Consider the following 20,742-nt stretch of genomic DNA (forward strand, 5'->3'; position numbering starts at 1 on the left):
TTATCCCTGTGTTTCCCCTGTAATCTGCTTGGTATTTTTGGAAAATTCAATACATATTGTTTTTAATAAGTTCATGGGAAAAATAATGGGAGTATTGAATCGTCAGAGAAGTATTTAATTGACATTTCGGGAAAATAAACACTGCCTCTGTCATCCAGCCTCTAATGGACTGTTTATCCTACACTGTGTGTGTGTGTGTGTGTGTCCTCGCCAGCAGATGGTGCATTCCTCAGGCTCCTCGCGTTCCACTGCTGCTGCTCCTGCTGCTCGTGTAGAGGCGGAGCTGTCAGTTGACGACGTGCAGACGTTGTTGGGCATCGAGCAGCAGAGAGAGGGGGGGAGGAAGCAGCATCAGCATCAGGGCTCTGTCTCATCCTCACTGGATCCCAGCACCGACACCCTCAACAGCAACATCCTGCATCCACCCTGACAAGGACAACGCTACCCGGGGACACGATCTGAAATTTAGGGATCTCATCGAAAGAAGCAACAATGCTGGCGTGCACAGAGATGATCACCATGTGCCTCCAGTCAGCAAAGCACGAACGCATGAGGAGGCAGCAGGAGCTGGACCACAACCAAAACCAAGGCACCTCTATGTTCCATGATGTAAGTCTGCACTGATACAGCTTCAGCCGTCACACTGTTGTCGTTTTATTTTCAATGCGCCGCACGGTTTAGAAATGTGGTTCATTTTTACGCACGAGTGTCTCCACGAGCGTCCTTCATTCTGCTCTTTTTCCATGAATGGTTGACCTGGACGCATGATGTACAGTAGCCCTATTATGAAAGAAAGGTGAGCGCCTGTCCGTGCGCGAACAACAAAAGACGTGCCCGTCGTCTGACACGCACACGCACACGCTTCTGATTCTCTCCACGTTTTAACGCATTTTACTTGTATTTTTCTCTCATATGATAATAAGGGTCATGACATTGGTCGTGTAGCCTGGATGATGAAACGTGAATAAAACATGAGGTGCTGTCCAGTATATTACTAATGAGCAGCCTCCCCTTCATAAACATAAAAAAATAGAAAGATCTCACAGTTTGAATTATTGAATCAGGATATTGCACGTGCAGTTTACAGAGGGTTGGATTACACACTCAGCTGCATTGACATACAGCACCTCCATATAGCTACTAATGTGTGTGCATGCATTATTGTATTTAACTCTATATAGGTATATGATGATATTACAAAAAAATCAAATCAAATCAAATTCTGTTTCCCCTTCAGGCAGATTACTGGCCAGCAAAGGGAACATCAGACTCTCATTCATGAGAAAATGCAGCATTGGGCTGGAGAGAACGGATGCTAAATGCATTTAAACCAAAGTGCTGCAGTTAGCATCCGGTCTCTCCAGCCCAATGCTGCATTTCTCATGAATGAGATGTAGAATCATTTATTCTTGTGTGATCTCACTATAGCACCTTTCCACTATAATCTGTTCTATCTATATTTGTATTCTTCCTGACAAATAAATAATCCTCATGTGCTCCAATTTCTTCCTGCAAAACCCAGGCTTCTTTTCTTCTGACAAATATCATAACTGCTCACTTATGACTTGAAGAAGATTTTCTGTGTTTTTCTTTTTTGGTTCTCACTGTTTGTCTCTTTATGAAATTAGATCATGTCTCTAAGTGGTTTAGCTGCCGTGTGAAGGCTGTTAAAGCTTTATTACGTCCCTGAGAGTCATTTTGCTGCCGATTCTGAGATAATGATCTTCAGAGGCTGACGGGAAGCTGTGTTGTCATTTAGTGCTGTTTTGTGTAGATGCTGGAGATGTCCTCGCAGTGTGGGTAACTCCTCTGTGCCGTAGTTTCATGGTGATCAGTAGGACCCAGTGTGGCATAATACTGGCCCCGGGGACCGGCTGAGATAGGACCTATACAGCCGAGGCCCGAGCATCATGCCATTTAACTAATATTGCTCTTAGAAGATCTTCATCAGCTCTGTGGGATGAAAGCACCTCCATGGACTTCCCCCGACCTCTCACTTAGCAGCACAAAGGAGGAGTGAAGGCCAGTAAATGTCCGCTCCTCAGGTTTTCTCCAGGGCGGGTTGTTTATTGCTCTCATTTTGTTTCCCACATTTTGTGGAGCGGCTCCCTGTTGACTTCCCTCTGATGCCTTTTAGACAGGATGCCCACATCAGCCCTTCTACAGTTTAGAGGAGAATTTACGGCGACAGTTCAGCCTCCAGGTTCAATCCCATCCCCTGCGTTCAGAAGCTGTGATCCGTGCTCATCACATCCAGACCACACTGTATGTTTATTTGTTTTAGACCTTTCACAACAAAATGACTTAGAGCTCAGCTAACCTCTCTGCACAACATGTGTTTAGGACCTGATCAATACATCAGGACCAATCATTTATTATCTCATAACAGAGGTTGTTGGGAACCAAGAGTTAACAAGGAATCGCAGACACAGAGATGCCAAAGAAAGGTTTTTGAAAAGATGCTGAAGTTAAATCTGTTAAATAACGATTTGAAAAGTTTTCCTGTAGCTTACAGCTAAATTGACTATAAATTAATTTTACATTCATAATTACCATCATATACGTATAGCCTATATCATAGGCTTATCCTCACTTACACACTCATTTATGTACTGATTTCTGTTACTTTAGCTGCGTCATACTTTTGTCACTGACAACACACATTTGTTTTTTTATAGATGTTATTGGTCCTAGTTTAATTACTATTGACTGTTAGCATTTAAGAATTATAGTTAAAAGTCTATTTGTTAACTACTATCCAATTCAATAGCGGATATATCTTGGTGACAACCATTCAATGAAGCTTGAGTTGTGTAGTCCATTCATCCTTTTCAAATAAATCTGTCCTTAAACTGTATATACATCACAGTAATAGCGTAAATAAATTCCGACTTTCACAGTGAGTCTCATTGATTTTTACACCCCAAAGAGATGAATTGAAAAACTATTGTATTGAAGCATATATGCTTGATTTGCAAATGCTCCTTTAAGTCTACTCTGAATTAGACCGTATACATCATTTACAGGTTACTTAAAAATGCAATGCCATATTTTGTGTGGTGTATATATTTGTTCAGAGCTATTCTTACTGGAATGGATTTTCTGGGAGTCTCAGATGTCTTGAGTGGATGAGGGATGATGAGCAGAGTGTGTTCAGGTCTTCACACACAGATCTGCTTTAGAGGTGACAGCTGGATGTGAGTGCACCGCTCCACTCATTAATCAACCTGCCACTGGACTCTATCTGTCCACACGTGATTGGTGATGGAGCAGAAATAAAAAAAAACAGAAAGAAAGAGGTGCCACTCACACGACACCTCATGCTCCACAAACAGATGTGACTTCTCACAGGTTCGGTGTTACATGGCGTCGAGGTCGAAGATTTCATTAATGCTTTTATTCCAGTGTTCACTGCTTAAAGGTTCAGTGTGTAAGATTTGGGTGAAAGGGATCTATTGGCAGGAATTGAATATAAAATAATCCTAGTCATGTTTTCACTTGTGTGTTTCATCTAAATTGTACAAATTGTTGTTTTATTTCCCAAAGCATGGGCCCTTTATATTAAAATACCTTATATTTACATCGGGAGCGGGCCGTCTCTACGGAGGCCGCCATGTTTTTTTACAGTAGCCCAAACTGGACAAACTAAACACCTTTTGAGTTTTTTTGACAACTGAAGGCTACCACAGGTTCTCTTTCGTGTTTAGGAGGGGAGGGTGAGGTGAGGGTATTCAGCTGCAACATGGAACTTCACCACTAGTAGTCAATAAATTCTTCACACTGAACCTTTAAATGAAAGAACAAGAAAAGCACTGTTGCTTCCTGCTCTTGCAGGTTTTTGCTCAAAACCGTGTAAAAATATATCTTAAAGGGGCTCGATCGATTCCAGTGCTCAGAGAGAAAGAAAACTTTTGTTCCAAAGCTTCTCCCTGCTGCACTCAAATGTCAGCGTCTCATTTCCTGAGATTTCTCATGTCAATCCTCCTTTGTTATTGAAATGTGGAAACTGCAGCCCCTCTTAATGTTGTCCTGTGGATAAATGAAGAGAAATGTATGAAAATATAATGTTTGTGGAGACTCACTGGTTAGCTCACACCACTGTTCTAATAACAACAATTTATTTGGCATATGTTTCATGTTATTTTATCTCTTTTATATAACTACACATTTGCAAGCTTTTGCTACTGCACGAAGACACTGTATTTCATTTTAATTGCTCAAAATCTTCTATAGAGTTTGTGTTTTTAATTTGTCCAGTTTATTTTGTCTTTAGTGCAAATACTCCAGAGCTAAAAATCTAAACATGATCTTCTTTAATTGCAGATATTCCGCCGGGCAGACAAAAATGGTGAGTAGACAAAATGCACAGCTGATTGGACATTATGTGGCTAATTAAGTCTCAACTGCACACAAAAAAACGAGACACAAAAATGAGATGCAGAGGGAAACCAGGCACAGCTTTGATGGCTGTGCTCAGACAGGCGGTCTGTTTCAGCTCTGAGGGGATTGACGTGACCCGGCTGGATCTTATCTTTCTGTTTTGTTGTCATCCCTGAGAGATCCACACAGAAAGGACTCAAATAACCAAGGTCAGGGGCAGCTGCATATTTTGGGGGCATTGTGATGTGACTGGAGTTTGCAGGATGAACTCTGCTCACCATGCAGTCCTCATCTCCACGAAATATCACGCGAATATTGCAACACATGCATACACAATTTAGCAGGAGAAGTAAAGTTGCTATTCAGTTGATGTGGCCTCAGGTGTCACTTGAAAACACATTTGCACCCGATGTGAATTGAATGCATTCCCCCTGCAAACATGTCACCATTACGTCTGATTAATGTGTTACCGTGCTACATTCAAATCCCCTCTTTACTTCAAAAGACACCCAAGGTCTTCTGGGAAAAAAACATGGAGCATCCAGCTCTGCATGAAAAGCAGCGCTGGCAAACAGGGAAATGTTTTTTGCTCTTAATTTTGTATTCATGCGCCGCATCTCCATTTAATGGAGTGTAAAATGCAAAAGAGGGAGGCTATTAATGCACGTATAGACTATATGTACTCGACTGTGATCAATTTCTTATGGAGGAGTGGGAATCTGTTACATAAGAACGAGTGCTGCAATGTGCAGAGGTTGTTTGGGGTGGCTCACAGCTCGTGTCAAGATATTTAGATACAAAAAAAATCCTTCAGTTGAATTATTGAAGAGACTGTGAGAAGGGATGTGTTTTCTTCTGGGCTGTTGTTACGGAAGTGTGTTAGAAGTAAAGGACTTTTCTGTCTCGTCTCAGGTGATCCGTTTTGTGGATTAGCAGTAAAACATAATGACAAAGGTGTGACATTTTAACACATGTTGTGCTTATATTAAATGCATTTTTTTTTTGCGAAGCTTCGGGCTCCATGTGTTCTTCAACCCCGCCGCTTTCATCTTTCCCTCTTTGTAGAAAGAATGAACATGAGGAGAACTCAGTCGTACGTTCGGTGTAGTTATCTTTAATTTGCAGCCGAGCTCTGTTTGCTCCTCGTCCTCTTCACAAACTCACTGAGTCGTGCACCCGTGAGGAGAGGGCCTCCTTCCAATCAGCAGTGAGTGGGCTGCCATGATACGCCTGGAGCGCTGCAGACTTACCACGTAATGAGGGCTGCCTACCAACCTAATGTAATGAGGAGTTTTTAATAAAAAATTGTTTTCATGCAAGAATATGAAGTAAAGATCAGAAGCTTTTTTTTCTTTTTTTCAGCAGCCTCGTGCTGAGATTCATTTCTTATACATTTATGTTGCTGCACATTGAGCTCAGAGATGCACACGTGGATTCACAATGTGAGGAGATGAAACAGAAAAGTGTGATCGATGGTATCTCATTTTTCTTAGATATGACATTAGGGAAAATCCACTGAGAGTCATGATAAGTCAGCAACTTGTCTTTTGAGATAAATGAGCTTTGATGGGGGGGGGGGCGGTGCAGTTTGTGATTAGTCACAGAATTGCCCTCAGGGGACAAACAGAATATTATCATCTGAGCCGACCTCTTAACACCAGCAGTGAAGGGAAGAAATGATTTGTCACGGCCACTGACTAACCCTAACCCTAACCCCCCTTTAGTTTTAAAACGTGAACATTAAATTCATCATTGTTGATTTGTTCTTCTTGTATTTAAAAAATAAACAAGCTGCAAATAAATTAACCTATCAAATTTTATTTTTATATCTCATATTCACAATCACATTTTGCCTCATCTAGGGCTTTACAAGGTGCTGCACCCTCTGCCCTTAACCCCTCACTACCAAAATCTCCCTCTTAAAAAACATGTAGAACCTCAGAGAGAGTCACATGTGAGGGCTCCCTCTCCTAGGACGGACAGAAGTGCAATAGATGTCATGTGCATCAGAGCTCATCAACACAATAACATTTACAACATTCAGAAGAAAAGACAGCGTCTAACATAAATGGAGAGGTGTGTCAATGTTTGAAGTATTTATACAAAATAAAATGTCTGCCGGGGATGAAGGGAGCAGTAATGACAATTGTAATGAGGGACTCCCAGTAGTAGTATATGTGAGTAGGCATTTTGTATATTTAAGCAATCTGGTTGTAATTGTAAACCACGATCAGCTGCCACCACCATCCCGATCCATGATCCACGATCTGCAATGATCTGCAAGGACTCCTGGGAAGAAGAAGAGTCATTAACATGCATTGATGAGTCGTTAATGTGAAGATAACAAACTGATACAAAGCACGGGGAGGATGCTTTCTAAAGGTGGCAAATCAGTGCATAATGTGCTTTTGCATTTAACCTCTAGATAGTAGATAATAACTATCACTGTGAGGTTTCCCCTCCACTAATTTGTTCACTTGCAGTCTGTTAAATTAATGCTGTATTCAGCGCTGTAGCAGAGAGGATTGTGGAGCGCAGCGTAATCCTCTCAGGATGCAGAGACGAACAAAAGAGCTGCAGCTCTGGATGGCTGATCAGTCATCGTGATTCAGATCTCATTTATCAGTTAAAGCAAAAAAAAAAATCTTCATTAGCGTTACAGTGTTTGGTCTCTATTTCGAGAAGCTCACGTGGATGTTTTTTAATTTGCTTGTATTTTTGAAACATATTCAATATACTGTTAAAAAGGACAAAGAAACAAAACCTCACCCTGGAGAAGCTGAAAATCTGAGAAATTATGAATTGATAACCACTATAGTTTATTAAAAAATTCTAAATAATGATTATTTATCTGTCAGATTAAATGTTGCAGTCCAGTCCAAACAACAGTTTTGTTTGGACTGGACTGCAACATATAAACATGCAAAAATGTAAAATATTGGTCGGGTCCTGAAAGGCTCAAGTACCCACACTCTAATGCACAGTACAGTCGCCCTATATTTAGTTCATGTGACTTTTTGATTGAGAGCCTGTCTGCTTCATTTAAGTTTACTTCACTAAAATAAATTAAGAATTTTATTGTTATTTTAATTCATCATTTTAAGTTGACCTCACCTATTATTTTGTTCCAAAGACATTTCTTAAACAACCAATTTATGTTCTGTCTTTATTTCAAAAAGCTCATGAGTATGTTTTAAGTCTGCTTTTATTTTCAAATCAAACAAATCAAGAAACTGTAAGAACGGACAAAGCGACTATAAAACCTTCAACTTTGAGAAACCGAAACCCAAGAAATTAATAATTGATCATCATAATATAGTTATTTAGTTATTATTTGTTTTTCCATCAATTATGTTTTGCAAAATCTAGTCCAAACATTTGAGGGAACATGTACAGGAAGTTCAGAACAACACTGATTAATAACTCATAATTTAGTTTCAATGTTTACTCCTCAGTGTGCTTTTATCTCTGCGCTGCACCGCAGGACTTCAATATGTTATTGTTGCTGGTTTTTGTTTTAGCAGTTTTAGCTTTGGATTCCCTCAAGGAAATGTGTTCCTGGAAAGATACGAGCTTCAGTACAGGGGGACATTTTCATTTCAGGTCACATTTCGATCTGCAGTTTTACTCAGTGTGAAATGAGACAATTAGCTGCCGCGTGTCTGTCGTGAGACACTGATTGATCACCCCTGTCTGAGCAAATAACAAGATTTTCCCACAGAGGTATTGAACAGGCAGTGGTTAGTCACGAATCTCGGGGATAAATTACTGCAAAACGTGAATATTACTCTAATTAAATCTGACTGTGTGAGAGCGGAATGCTGAGGACATTATCCAGTTCTTTCCTCACATAATACAATAACATCAATTTTGTCTAACAGCAGCAATAAAGTTGACAAATCACGTTGTAACATCCCATTTCTGCATATTTCTGCATATATATGAGAAAAAGACCTGTACTTGGCATTTAATAAAAACTGTACAGTATTAAATCTCTGTACTGGTTTTACATGTGTGGAGAGAAATGTGTCGTCTGCTATTATAGTAGCACACAAGATGTGTACATAGTTATTATGTCCGCAAACCATTTTTAATCAGCTTTTTACAATGAAAGAAAATTACTGAAATTAGCTTGAGAAATGACTGAAACAGTAACTTGATTGTCAAAATGATTGCTGATCCACGAATCCACTAAATGATCCATGAATAGATTACAGAACAGACACTCTGCCCCCATAACAACCCTTATTAACATCAGTGATCCAGTGTCTCTCTCGTTAAGTTTAGCTAAGTTGAGGTAAAGGGTTCACTCTAATTCATTTTAAATGCAAACGATGTGTCTACTTGAATCCTATTATAAATTTAACATTTATTCTAAGATATATCCTTATCTTAATTAAATGAGTTTTTCTACTTACACTTAGTTACATTTTTTTTTAAACATACTTGTTTCATTTAATAATATGTACTTCGTTTTTGTATGAGCTCAGCTTCCCAGCATGCTCCGAGGCAACGTATTGTTATTGAACCCGGCCAATGCTTTAGTTTTTTTCAGGACTGATTGAATAATATTGGATAACAGTTTCTATAATTAACACGATGTTTCTCCTCCAGTGCTTATTTCTGCACATTCTATTTCGATGATGAAATCTGCGAACAAATCCTCCACATGCCGGACAGACCACTGTCCTCCAGCTTCTGAGACGACCCTTCTACCACTGCGGCTTCGCTCTCTGAGACACAGTGAACACTTGCATAATGAGCCATCTGAGCTGTATGTGCACTGTGACTTGTTTGCAGGGCGTCTAATTTGGTGTGAATCTACAACAAGGCAGCTCTGATGGAGAAGGCTGCAGAATGAGTCAGAGGTGCAACAGATTGTGTTTACTCCTACACCATGTGGAAAGACAATTTATTTCACACGGTAGTTGGAGAGACGAATTATGATTCTGCCTCCTCTAATAGCTTCATAATCCCAGCCGAGGTTTATTTTAGCTAGAGCTCGACAAATGCAAAACACTTTCATATTAATTTCCCATGCAGACTATAAGAAATCTCTTCTTGAAACTTGACATCGTTAAAAGGTTCAGTCTATACGATTTAGATGAAAGGGAACAAGAAATTGATATAAAATAATCCTTGTGATGTTTTCACTATAGTGTGCAATGTGTCTAAATTGCATGAATTGTTGTTTTCTTTACCTTAGAATGGGCCCTTTATATAAAAGTTCTTTATATTTCCATCGGGTGCAGGTCCTCTCTACGGAGTCCGCCAGGCTTTTTACAGTCGTCCGAACTAGACAAACAAACAGCTGTTGAGTTGTTATGACAACTGAAGGCTACCACAGGTTCTCATGTTTGGACGGGGAGGGTGAGGGGAGGGGTATTCAGCTGCAACATGCAACTTCACCACTAGATGTCACTAAATTCTACACACTGAACCTTTAAACAAGCCTTTGCCTGCAAAATGCATCATGTCTGGAGCCATCCACAGTGTGTTCTTACCAGCTCACAGATGATTTACTGTTGGCTCAGGCTTCTATCGGACTGGCAGGGATCTGAGAGCCGAGTCTCCAAAGGTTTCAGTGCTTACAGACCAAAGCTGATGAGATCTCATTATCATCCGAAGTTGGTGTGTTAAAGGGAGCTCAGCTCTGACTGCTCAGCCTTCAGTCCCTGCATGTTCCCAATTTCATCAGTACACTGCGAGCGCTGCAGCACACTGCCCCTGACACTGCTTCTCAAAGGCAGACCATGCTCACCTTAATGAAGCCTTCGTCTGTTGCTGCCATGAAGGAAATATAATTGGTTGAATCTCAAACCGTCTGCATACGGTGGTGCAGTGGTTAGCACTGTCGTCTCACAGCAAGGTTTGCATGTTCTCCCCGTCTGCGTGGGTTTTCTCCGGCTTTCTCCCACAGTCCAAAGACATGCAGATTGGTGTTAGATTGACTGGAGACTTTAAATTGACCATAGGCGGGAATGTGAGGGTGAACAGTTGTTTGTCTCTGTTGACCCTGTGATACACTGGCGACCTGTCCAGGGCGTACCCCGTCTCTCGTCCAATGTCAGCTGGCTCCCCTCACGAACCTGAAAAGGTGTATAGATAATGAATGGGTGTATCATAATTAACTAATCACAAATAAAGAGAAGATTTCATGACAAAGCTGATTGATGCACTGATGCTTTTATTTGCAGCAGTACCTTTGTCTGCATAGGATCACGAATCCAAATGAGCATCATCCCATTGTGTTGAATAATTGATAAACTCTTCATTAAGGTGACAAAAATCTCTTAGGCTTCGGTGGGGTATCATTTTAACGGGTGTGTCTCCTTTCAGACGACGGGAAGCTGTCCTTGGAGGAGTTCCAGTCTTACTTCACTGATGGTATCCTCACGGACGAGCAGATGCAGGAGCTGTACTACTCCATCGACAGGCAGCAGACAGAGTAAGCTCATCTTCAGTTTGGACGTCTTCCAACTCTGCAGCCATCTGCGGCTCCTCCTGCTCGCCTGCTGCCTGGCTCGGAGACGACAGCACTTCACTTCAGTGGAGATTATGTCAATATTCCAGAGAGAGCCTCAATTCTGACATGAAGGAGTTTGCAGCAGTGTTTATACACTGATGAGCAAAAATTAGATTTTCAAATATGTCAACATTTGCCTGTGCCATCGGCTCACAATTATAATGATAATGAACATATGGTAGCAAAGCATACAGGGTGTCTCTACACAACAGTGCAGTGAAATATCATGATGTCCTGTTGCCATCGCTGACGTTCCAACCAATCACAGTGAAGGGCACGATGAGATCACATACCTCTGGCCACTTTATCACTATATTGTATGAACATGCATTGAGATCAGGTGGATCTTATCTGACCTAATCTGCATCCTTCCACAAAGTTGTGTCGTAATCTGTCCAGTATTTTTTACATAATCCTGCAAACAGACAAACAAACAAAACGTTGATAACCTCCTTGGCTGAAGCTCTAACACCAGTTAGGTATTGGAGCTTTATCTCTGGCCTTTTAATATATAGCTCAACTTAATTTGCACGTTTTCAACTTCAAAGACATATACATACATGTTAATAAGGGAAACAAGAAAAGTCCATTTGAAGTGCATTAAATCATTAAAATTGTATATTAAAACCAAACTAAACCCTATTTTCTGAAATTACTGAAGTATTAGTATACAAATTTGATATCCAATCAGATGCCCTTCTGTGCCAATGTCCATTATAGTCAACTCAGTATACTACATCCTACTGTGCTAATGTTGTCATCCTCACAATATCAAAGTTACCGTGCTGATGCTAAAAAGGTACAATGTTTACAGCGCTAATGTAGACCACCTCATTTTATTGTGTTAGCCTGATAGTACAGATAAGGCCAATGTTTGATCATAAAAATAATAATATTAATAATAAACCAAATAAGATTTTTGTTCTCAAAAGTGACACTAGAGGAAAAGTCAGATGATCACCAGAATCATTCTCAATTTTTTGTTCTTCTTTTTACAATGATAAAAAGTAGAATTATGTAAAATCGGGGAATGTGTTATGAGAAAAGTGTGTTTTAAGCTTTCATTTAAAGGAAGCTACTGACTCAGGCTGCCATATTTCCTCGGGCAGGATGTAACCAGAGCCTCCGAGCTCTTATTTCAAAATCTCTGTCCCTCTTAGTCTTCAAAAAGACAAAACACCCAACCCTGTTTGGAGGAAGCTGTGTGTATTTCTATCATCTTATGTTCTTAACTACAATGACTCTCTCTCTCTCTTCTTTCCATTGCCATCCTTCTTCACAGAAACCTGGACATAGACAAACTCTCAGGTAATTATGCGTCATTCATGCATCATCTTATTTAGCGTTCTGTCGATATCCCTCGCCAAACTTCACAGTACAAGGTTTCATGGGTTTAACTCTTCCATTGGGCTTCAGCTGCCTGATGATGACCAAGCTCAAGCAGCTCAGTGACTCAGTATTTAAGATGTAATTATGGCGTCGGCCAAACAGCTTTAATTCTATTTAATGCCATTAGTGTCAGTATTGATTCACTTCCCTCTTGTGGGAAAACAACCACCGACCAGTGTGCTGATCACACATAAACCATGTTGAAGGTGCTTAACGCGTTTTTCTCCTCCAGAGTACTTCAGTCCACATCTGGGAGAATATGTCAACGTCCTCTCTGCTCTGGAAAAGCTGAACGTGGCCATTTTGAAGGCCATGGACAAAACTAAAGAGGTGAGCGATTTCTTCTCGGCACTGTGTTGAATTTTTGAATGTCAAGACATTTCAAAAGTGATGACGAGCAGACTTAAAATCATTTCGACAATTTTCAGAGTCAGTATCTTTCAGGCCTCCGAGCAGGCTTTGTTTGTTTTAGCATCATCTGTCAGTTTGAAACCCTCTCAGAGGACCGACTCTAGCTGCCTCTGTCTTCACTGACGAAACATGCAGAGGTATTTAGCACGTTACATGGATGATGACATGAACAAAGGAAAATGTTGAGCATTTTAAAATAAAATTCAGATTAATTTGCCCAATTAATCTGATAAATCGTCCAACTAATCGATTAATTGAGTGTTCAGCATGAGATATAAACTTTCACGTCACTGAGTCACATGATTTCAGTATTAACATGAAAATGTCCTGGTACGTTGTGTAACATGTGGGAACACATGATTACCATAATGTGCACATTCAAGCATAAATCACCTCACATAGGAACGAGACTCCCTCTAGCAATATATTACATGTTTTCTCTGCTGTTAACGCTTGTGTGTTTTTCATCTGCACAAGATCACATACAGCACAAAGGATGTGGAGGAATGATCTGCTTTTCACATAAAAACACTATCCAGTATGATTTTTTAAATTTATTTAAGTTCTTATACCCATGGTTTTAAATATGTTCATTAAAAGGAACATTTATTTATGAAAAGGCTATAGAGTTAAATAAAGAAAGCAACTGGTCAATTAAAAAAATAATAATCTTGTATTTTCAGATAATGAGACACAAATTCTCATCAGATGTTCACCCTTAGATTGTGAAACATGCTAATCAGAGCGATTTGAAGTATTTGTTCTGCTTAGCTGAGCAGAACTGTAAACTATGAGATGCTGCAGGGCGTAAAGACATGCAGAGAGCAGTCCTGCTGTTGAAGGTGAAAACGCCGAGTTCAGATCATCAGAGAACTTCCACTAAGACACAATCGATAGCTCAGCTCCGTCTTTATCGGCGCTTACATAACCCTCCACGTTCAGCCAGCTAACAAACATGGGGCGCAGGCTGTGAACAGATACACGTGTGGATGTGGACGCAGTCGTATAATGAGCCTGTTTCCCTGCAGTGACTTGTTTTCACTGCAGTGCATGGAGTGGGTTTTACTGATGGCGGCGAGAGAGAGGAGTTAAAGCGAGAGGAGAGAATAGATCGATCTGATCTGACGTCAAATCACCTCCACAAAACTGCACCAGGAACTCATATCTCTTTTCCTTTCTCAGCTGCTCTCATCGCTTCCTCTTTCAATTTCTATCCCTCTTTTTAAATCAGACCATAATTCAGTCAGACACATACTTTTCCCTCTCTGCATTGTTATCTTCTTTTCTCTGTTCATCCATCTACTCTGACATTATCTCCCTTTTCTCTTTTTCTTGTACTTTCCCCTTCTCTATATATATATATACGGTGGCCCTGAGGGCTCAAAACACAACATTTCACATCGAGAACAGTATATTTCAGATTAAGGAAATATGGACAATACTTGTCTTGTCTGTGATTGGACAGAACCCAAGCCCCAGGCGCACACATTTTTAACGTTTTGTAAGAATGGAAGAGGGGGTTGAAATCTTTAGAGGAATATGAGGATGCGCCCACGGTGACTGACGTCTTTGCTTTTTCCTCTCAACACGCTTTAAATATTTATTTTGAATTCGATTCAACCTTTATTTGTATTTTATTTCTATGTTTAATTCTTGTTTTTGTGTTTAATCTTGTGTCAATGGAGGACAAGCAAAGTACAAATTTCCTGGTGTGGTGCAACTCCTGTTTTTACCGTTGGCTACACATGAATCTTGTATTTAACTAAAGACTTGCATATGATGTATTTTTCGATATGCTTTCCAAATATCATGACATCATGTCCCTGACAGCATGCTTGAAACTCTGAGTTGTTTCAATCACAATTAAAAAAAAGCATAGTATGATCCATGCCTTCCAACACCTCATACATAACGTTTTCAGGTTGTGCCTCCGTCCCCGAGGTGCCATATTTTGACATCCTGATATCAGCCTGAATTGTCAAATTCAAAAATATTGGTGCAGGTTTTCCACAGGCTCTGGTTTACAAAGCCTTCGTAATGTCTAAAATGGATCTTCTCCGTGGCTTGGTGCCCTGATATAAACAGAAAATATCCTCTGTGTTGTCACAGCTGCTCGATCTCTGAAACGAAAGCGAGAGAAATTGAGAAAAGGACTGAGCTACATCGCTCGTGTAGTACAGTGTCTGGTCTCTGCTGCCGAGAAAACAAAACACTTAGAAACAAGGAGTCCTTTACGGTCAATGGTCATTTTTCAAAAGTTTCCTTTTCATTTTCTCCCGAACCCAATTTATTTGCACCACAGGAAGCTGGTGAGGATAGGCTCCATTGTCCACAGCTACTGAGCTGGCAGAGTTGTCTTTGTGTGGCGTAACCCAGCTAAAAAAAACACACACAAGCTGTTACACTGAAGCTGAGAAAGGTCCCTGAAAACCAGAACCAGGCATCCATACATTATTATAAAAGCACTTTCCAGCTATCGGAATACATCATTATCACCTTGTGTGTTTTGCATCCATTAACTGAGACATGCAATCACCATGCATGTTTGGACTGTTTTAATGGGGCAGGTGGGAATACTGTTATTTCAACTCAGCTCCTCTCCTCAAATCACTGCAATTAAAAATAATAATCCGACCAAAATAAGCCAGAAAGATTTCTAGGACCAAATAGAAGAATCTTTTATCTACATCTTGGTCAGTCATTTTCCTTCATTTATCCTCTGCAGGAGTATCAGGGTTCATCAGTGCTGGGTCAGTTTGTGACGCGCTTCCTCCTGAGGGAGACCACCACCCAGCTCCAGTCCCTGCAGTCCTCCCTGGACTGTGCGATGGAGGCTGTCCATGACCAAGGCTGCACAGGGAAGAGGATACTGAAGACGCCCCAGGACCTGCCCATCCAGAGGGTGGCCAAGCGCCCCGGCCGCCGCATCCAAAAGAACATGTGTCTCTCTCCTACTGACCCCTACTCTGGCATGCTCACCACAGGTACACTGCACGTTTGACAAGATACTGGAGTCATCCTGTTTTTGTTGTTGTGCTCATATCTTGTTTCTGGGTTTCAGGGGTCAGTGTGGAGCCGGACAACCACTGGGGCTCCCAGATCAACCAGCTGGAGGAACTCATAGACAAACTGGAGTGTGAGGTTTGTACAAAATCTATTTGTTTTAAGTGGAAATTGCAGCCAGAACGTTTTGCTCATGAGGCAGAATTGCTCTTTGCAAAGATCAGGTTTAACTACAGAGGCTCAGCTGTCACAGGCGGAAATGTCAAGCAGACTGTAGGAGCTCTACTCTGTTTGTGCAGATGTACAGTGCTTGCTCTGTTGTAGGATCTACCATGTTGTCAGAGAGAGATGATTTTACGATGGCCAAGATGTCTCATACGAGCAGATTACCAGAAAACATGAATGTAAACATAAAGCCACACAACGGAAACACAACCACAACAGAAGTGAGCAACACTGGACACGGAGATACATTCTGTTTTTGAATGAGCCGTCGTTTGTGAAAAACAGGAGAAAACAGCCACTGCGTTAAATGTGATGCTTGTCTATTTGGGGCGTTCCATGCACCGATACCTTAATACCTCAAATAGACAAGCATCAACTTTTGCGCAACAACTTGGTTTACTGGGTTTTAGCAAACGATGACTCACTTGACCACAGTACGTAACATGTTGCCGCTGTGAGGCTTTTGTTGTTGTATTGTGACTTTTGCTTTTTACTGTTTATGCGACGTCTCGGACAACGTATGATTTACACAAAGCTGCATTGCTCTACACTGAAAGAAGAGGTTTCAGCGAACAATGATTGTTTGAAAATGTAATGCTTAACATATACATGCAGATACTGATGCATCAGTCTGGGATCTTAAAGTATTTCGCCCCCAGGTTTGAAGAAGAACACATAAGTGCTGCTGTCGAGATTTAATTCAGTTGGAACTTTTAAAACGTCCATCTGATATTACAGAAGAGGCTTTTTCCAAAGGTTAGACATCAGCCCTGCGAGGATAAACAACAAACCCGCTAATGCACTAATAATTGCCGTTTCTTATCGTGGCCATGTAGAGAGGAATGAACACCACAGTCTGAGTGAGGCTGATCACTTCCTTTGTGAGAGCTAATGCCTTGTGGCAGACTGTAACCAGAGGCCATTCTGCGCCTCTGCCGGATTCAGTTCACTTCTATTTCTTGTTGTGCTCATGTCTGACTGAAATATTTATGCCCCATTTTCAGAGTCCACATCTTGAGCCTCTCAAAGAGGACACGTTAGCAGGGACGTATAAATCGGTGAGTCCCCTAAATAAACGTTCGTCAGTGTGTACACAGTATATGTCAATTATGTGTTTTAATGCATTATATGTGAATTTTGTACGATTTTATATCTGCAACTGACATTATAACCTCCACTGGTGAGGTTATGTTTTCACCCCTGTTTCTTTTGTTTGTTAGTTTTGTTTGTTTGTGAGCGCGATTGCACAAAAACAACTGAATTGATTTCCTCTAAATTTGGTGGAAGGATGTGGTGTGAGTCAGGGAAGAACCCATTGAATTTTGGTGCGGCGTCGGAATCAGGTCCAATAATTTGTTCACTTTCTTTAACATAGCGAGAGATCGGGCACATTTAGGGAGCTGATATCTCAGGGGACTGTCGGGCCTTGGCAGAGGTGCACGCTCTACCGAGTTTGACAATGTAACCAGTAATTGTTTTTCTCTCCCTCTGCTCTAGAACATTCTTCTGGTTCAGAGGCAAATGTCTGTGAAGGAGAGAGACGTGGAGCAGGTTCAGCAGGCTCTCAAAATCTACACAGACGCCACCAACAGCCAGCTAAACAACCTGCAGTACGTCCCTTTATGTGCCTCGGTGCCTTTGTTTGTCCTCGGGAGCTCTCTGTGATTTTCAAGCAGCCAATTTTCCCAAACATGCACCATGACCCTTCCTTCCCTCCCCCCCCCCCCCCCCCTCTCTCTCTTTCTCTCTCTGTCTCTCTCTCTGTCTCCCTCTGTGTTTTTATTTTCAGCGTTTCAGTCCAGAACCTGCCAGACAGATCATGCTTCATCATGTATGAATTTTGGCAGGATCGTCTCTCCTGGATGAGGTAGGATCACACGGGGTCTCGTGGCGTATTAAACCAAGAAAAACACGTCCTGAGAATTTCAGTGCATGAACCAAACGGTTCCCACTGAGCCGCTCGCAGGTTCTCTTTGCCTCATTATTTTCCTCGCTTGGAGGCAAACAGCAGTCTCACGCTTTCCATCCCTGTTTCCACTCAGCTACCTGCAGTCGTCCATCAGCAAGACTTTCCAGCGCTGCATTATCGACTCACTGGAAGATCCGGAGATGGTCTCCACCATGCTCCTCCCAGGTAGAGATCTTTAAACCTTTTAACAATCATCTCTAACTGAACTCTTTCATACACAAAATCTCACATTTCAGTAAAATTGTGTAAATAGAATATAGAATACCATGGCCCCTGTCAATTTATTTTATTGCATATACCTCAACGTCCGACTTACATAATATTTATACCATGCAATACCTACCTTTACCTCTGTGCAAATCTTATTCGGTGTAACACCTTCCCCTGTGTAAACTGGGATTATTATTCCCATGGAATACATAAACGTTTTCTGATTGATTTGTCTCTGGTAAAGAACATAAAAAAAATGATATCCATTTTGTTTCATTTCACAGCCTCTTGGTGGATTATGAACAACAACTGACAGAGCGGAGCAGCTGTTATTCAACATCGTTAAAGCAATTGAATTTTTTCCTTTTTGTTCCTTGATATCTACTTTTTCCTCGTGTCATGACCAGGATTGTTTTTGCAAAGCCATGCGCTGAGGTAAATGAGTGAAACTAACGAAAAACCTTGGTTTAGAAAGAAGAGGCACTGCAATATTTTCATTTCGTGACCAGGGTCTGTTCCCAATGTTTTTTCCCCCTCTGTATTTGCACATTTCTTGCTCCCGATTAAATAGACACACAAGAAATTAAAAAAGAACAAAAATATTTGCATGATTTCGTATTCCTCTGTGATAGTTTATTTCCACTATGTGCATCTTAGAGTAGATATAACGTCAATGACACAATAATAGAAACACGTGAAGAACAACCGATCTGTCCATCCGTCACTATCCGTCACTCATTCTTCAGTACAAACAAAAACAGATGTAGTGGCAGGGTTCACCTGCGTCCTCCCTCATTCTCTCTGTGGCTCTGTGCTTTGTTGTCCTCTTCAAAGCTTTGCTTCCAAGTGTCCGTTAGTTGGAACCAAGTGAATAAATGATTAGGGTCTGCATCTAAACTTTTATCATCCGTGTGACACTTTTGCACTTTAGAAAAAAGAAGAAACATGGACCTTATTGTGACAAACAGATGTTTATTGTAGATTGTCTATTGAAAATGTAGAATCAACCGTTTTATTAAGCTAAGAGCTGCACTGGACTGTAGCGAGAAAATATAGTGGACGATAATTAACCAAATAACTGCGCAGTTTGCCTGTAATGTTTCTCTATACATAAAACTCAAAAAGCCATTGTTTTACATTTGCAGTGTGTAATCAGAAGAGTTAAACGGCACACAGTACACACACATAGAGGTTTATATTTTGAGTACAGAAAAGAAGCAGAAACGGTTTAATGTGTAGCGATATAAGATGTAATTTGGTTAAAGATTGTGTACAGTAGATAATAAAAGCTATGAGATGTAAGTAACTGTTGTAGAACACTGGTAAATGTACAGTATGATAGTTTATGAAGCCTGATAAAGAGATGAATGGTTGTGTTCATCCTTTGTTTCATTTCTTTTATGAATAATATACAGTGGTTATGTGGATGTTATGATTGTTTTCTGGCATGAAATAAAGTTCATGACACATTGATGACATGAAAATATGCAGCACATGTTGTCTCCTTGAGTAAAATGCTTGTGAAATGTGTAAATTACGGTTAAAGCAAAGTGAAGTGGCCCATATATCGACAAGTTAATTAAGTATCTTGTATATGTTTACAGGGTTATAGGTTAATTTCAGCAGCAGGAGTAAATAATAACTTCTTATTTGAGTCCCAGCTTTTTATACTGCTGCAAAATACCAGATTTAAATATCAGAATCCACTGTGAAACAGCAGAAGACAAATTATAGAAATTATTTTCTTCTACTTCACTGAATAGAACTGACAGACATAAAGTACCTCATATAAGCTCATGATATCAGCTGCTGGAACCTTTGGGAAACGTCTTTTGAAAAAAGAAAATGGAGCGATTTCAAACCCACCTTGTGGTGAATGTGGGGCAATTAGCTGCTTTTCCCCTCTTCAAAGCCAGTCGGTGCTTCTTCCTCCGACACGCAACATGAAACAGCTCTTTCACAGAAACTTTATTGTCAAAGTTTCCACTGCAGCAGCAGCTGACAGCTCATAGTCACAACCTATATTTGGTCATAATGTATAAACATCAGGGTGCATATGATTTCACAGCATCTTAAACTCACCATCTATTGTCTATACTGTTCATCCGGGTACATCCGGTTGCCAGCGCACCACGGGGCCAACATACAGAGATAAATAACCATTCACACTCACATTCACACCTACATTTAAGTAAAAGTCAAAGTAAAGTAACAATTTAAAGTTAACTTTAAACTAATCTGCATGTCCTCGTACCATGGGAGGGAGCCGAAGAAAAACCTAGTCAACCACGGGGAAAAACATGCCGACTCCAGCCAAACTGGGATTCAAATGGTCTTGCTGTGAGGCGACACTGCTAACCACAGAAATCCAACCTTTCAGGTGTCTTCAGAGTTAAACGGAGAGGGTTCTCTATGATGAGAACCGGAGGAAGTGTTGGTGGTAAAGGCAGGAGGCCTGTAATACCTGCAGCCTCTCATGGAAATAAATTCCTACACCCTAATCCTTCCCTGCTGCTGTTGACAGAATGATTTCTCTAGGGACAGATACTTGTTCCAATGTGAATGTCTATATTTAAAACATCAAATTGGGTCCCACATAAAACAAACGTTAGAATCTCTCACTGGAGTG

At 40.7% G+C, this 20,742-nt stretch overlaps 1 protein-coding gene across 1 annotated transcript; it reads left to right on the forward strand.

Annotated features, from left to right (window-relative positions):
* Positions 1 to 301: 301 nt before the first annotated feature.
* Positions 302 to 19,604, forward strand: LOC117765375 (N-terminal EF-hand calcium-binding protein 1-like). Its single transcript, XM_034591922.1, has 12 exons — positions 302 to 609; positions 4,324 to 4,348; positions 10,720 to 10,828; positions 12,189 to 12,214; positions 12,528 to 12,625; positions 15,432 to 15,690; positions 15,768 to 15,847; positions 16,939 to 16,992; positions 17,432 to 17,544; positions 17,724 to 17,801; positions 17,977 to 18,068; positions 18,398 to 19,604. Exons 1-12 carry the CDS (start codon positions 493 to 495, stop codon positions 18,424 to 18,426), a joined length of 1,080 nt encoding a protein of 359 aa, XP_034447813.1. The 5' UTR covers positions 302 to 492; the 3' UTR covers positions 18,427 to 19,604.
* Positions 19,605 to 20,742: the final 1,138 nt, after the last annotated feature.

The sequence above is a fragment of the Hippoglossus hippoglossus genome, chromosome 7 (genome assembly GCF_009819705.1).
Source record: "Hippoglossus hippoglossus isolate fHipHip1 chromosome 7, fHipHip1.pri, whole genome shotgun sequence".
NCBI lineage: Eukaryota > Metazoa > Chordata > Actinopteri > Pleuronectiformes > Pleuronectidae > Hippoglossus > Hippoglossus hippoglossus.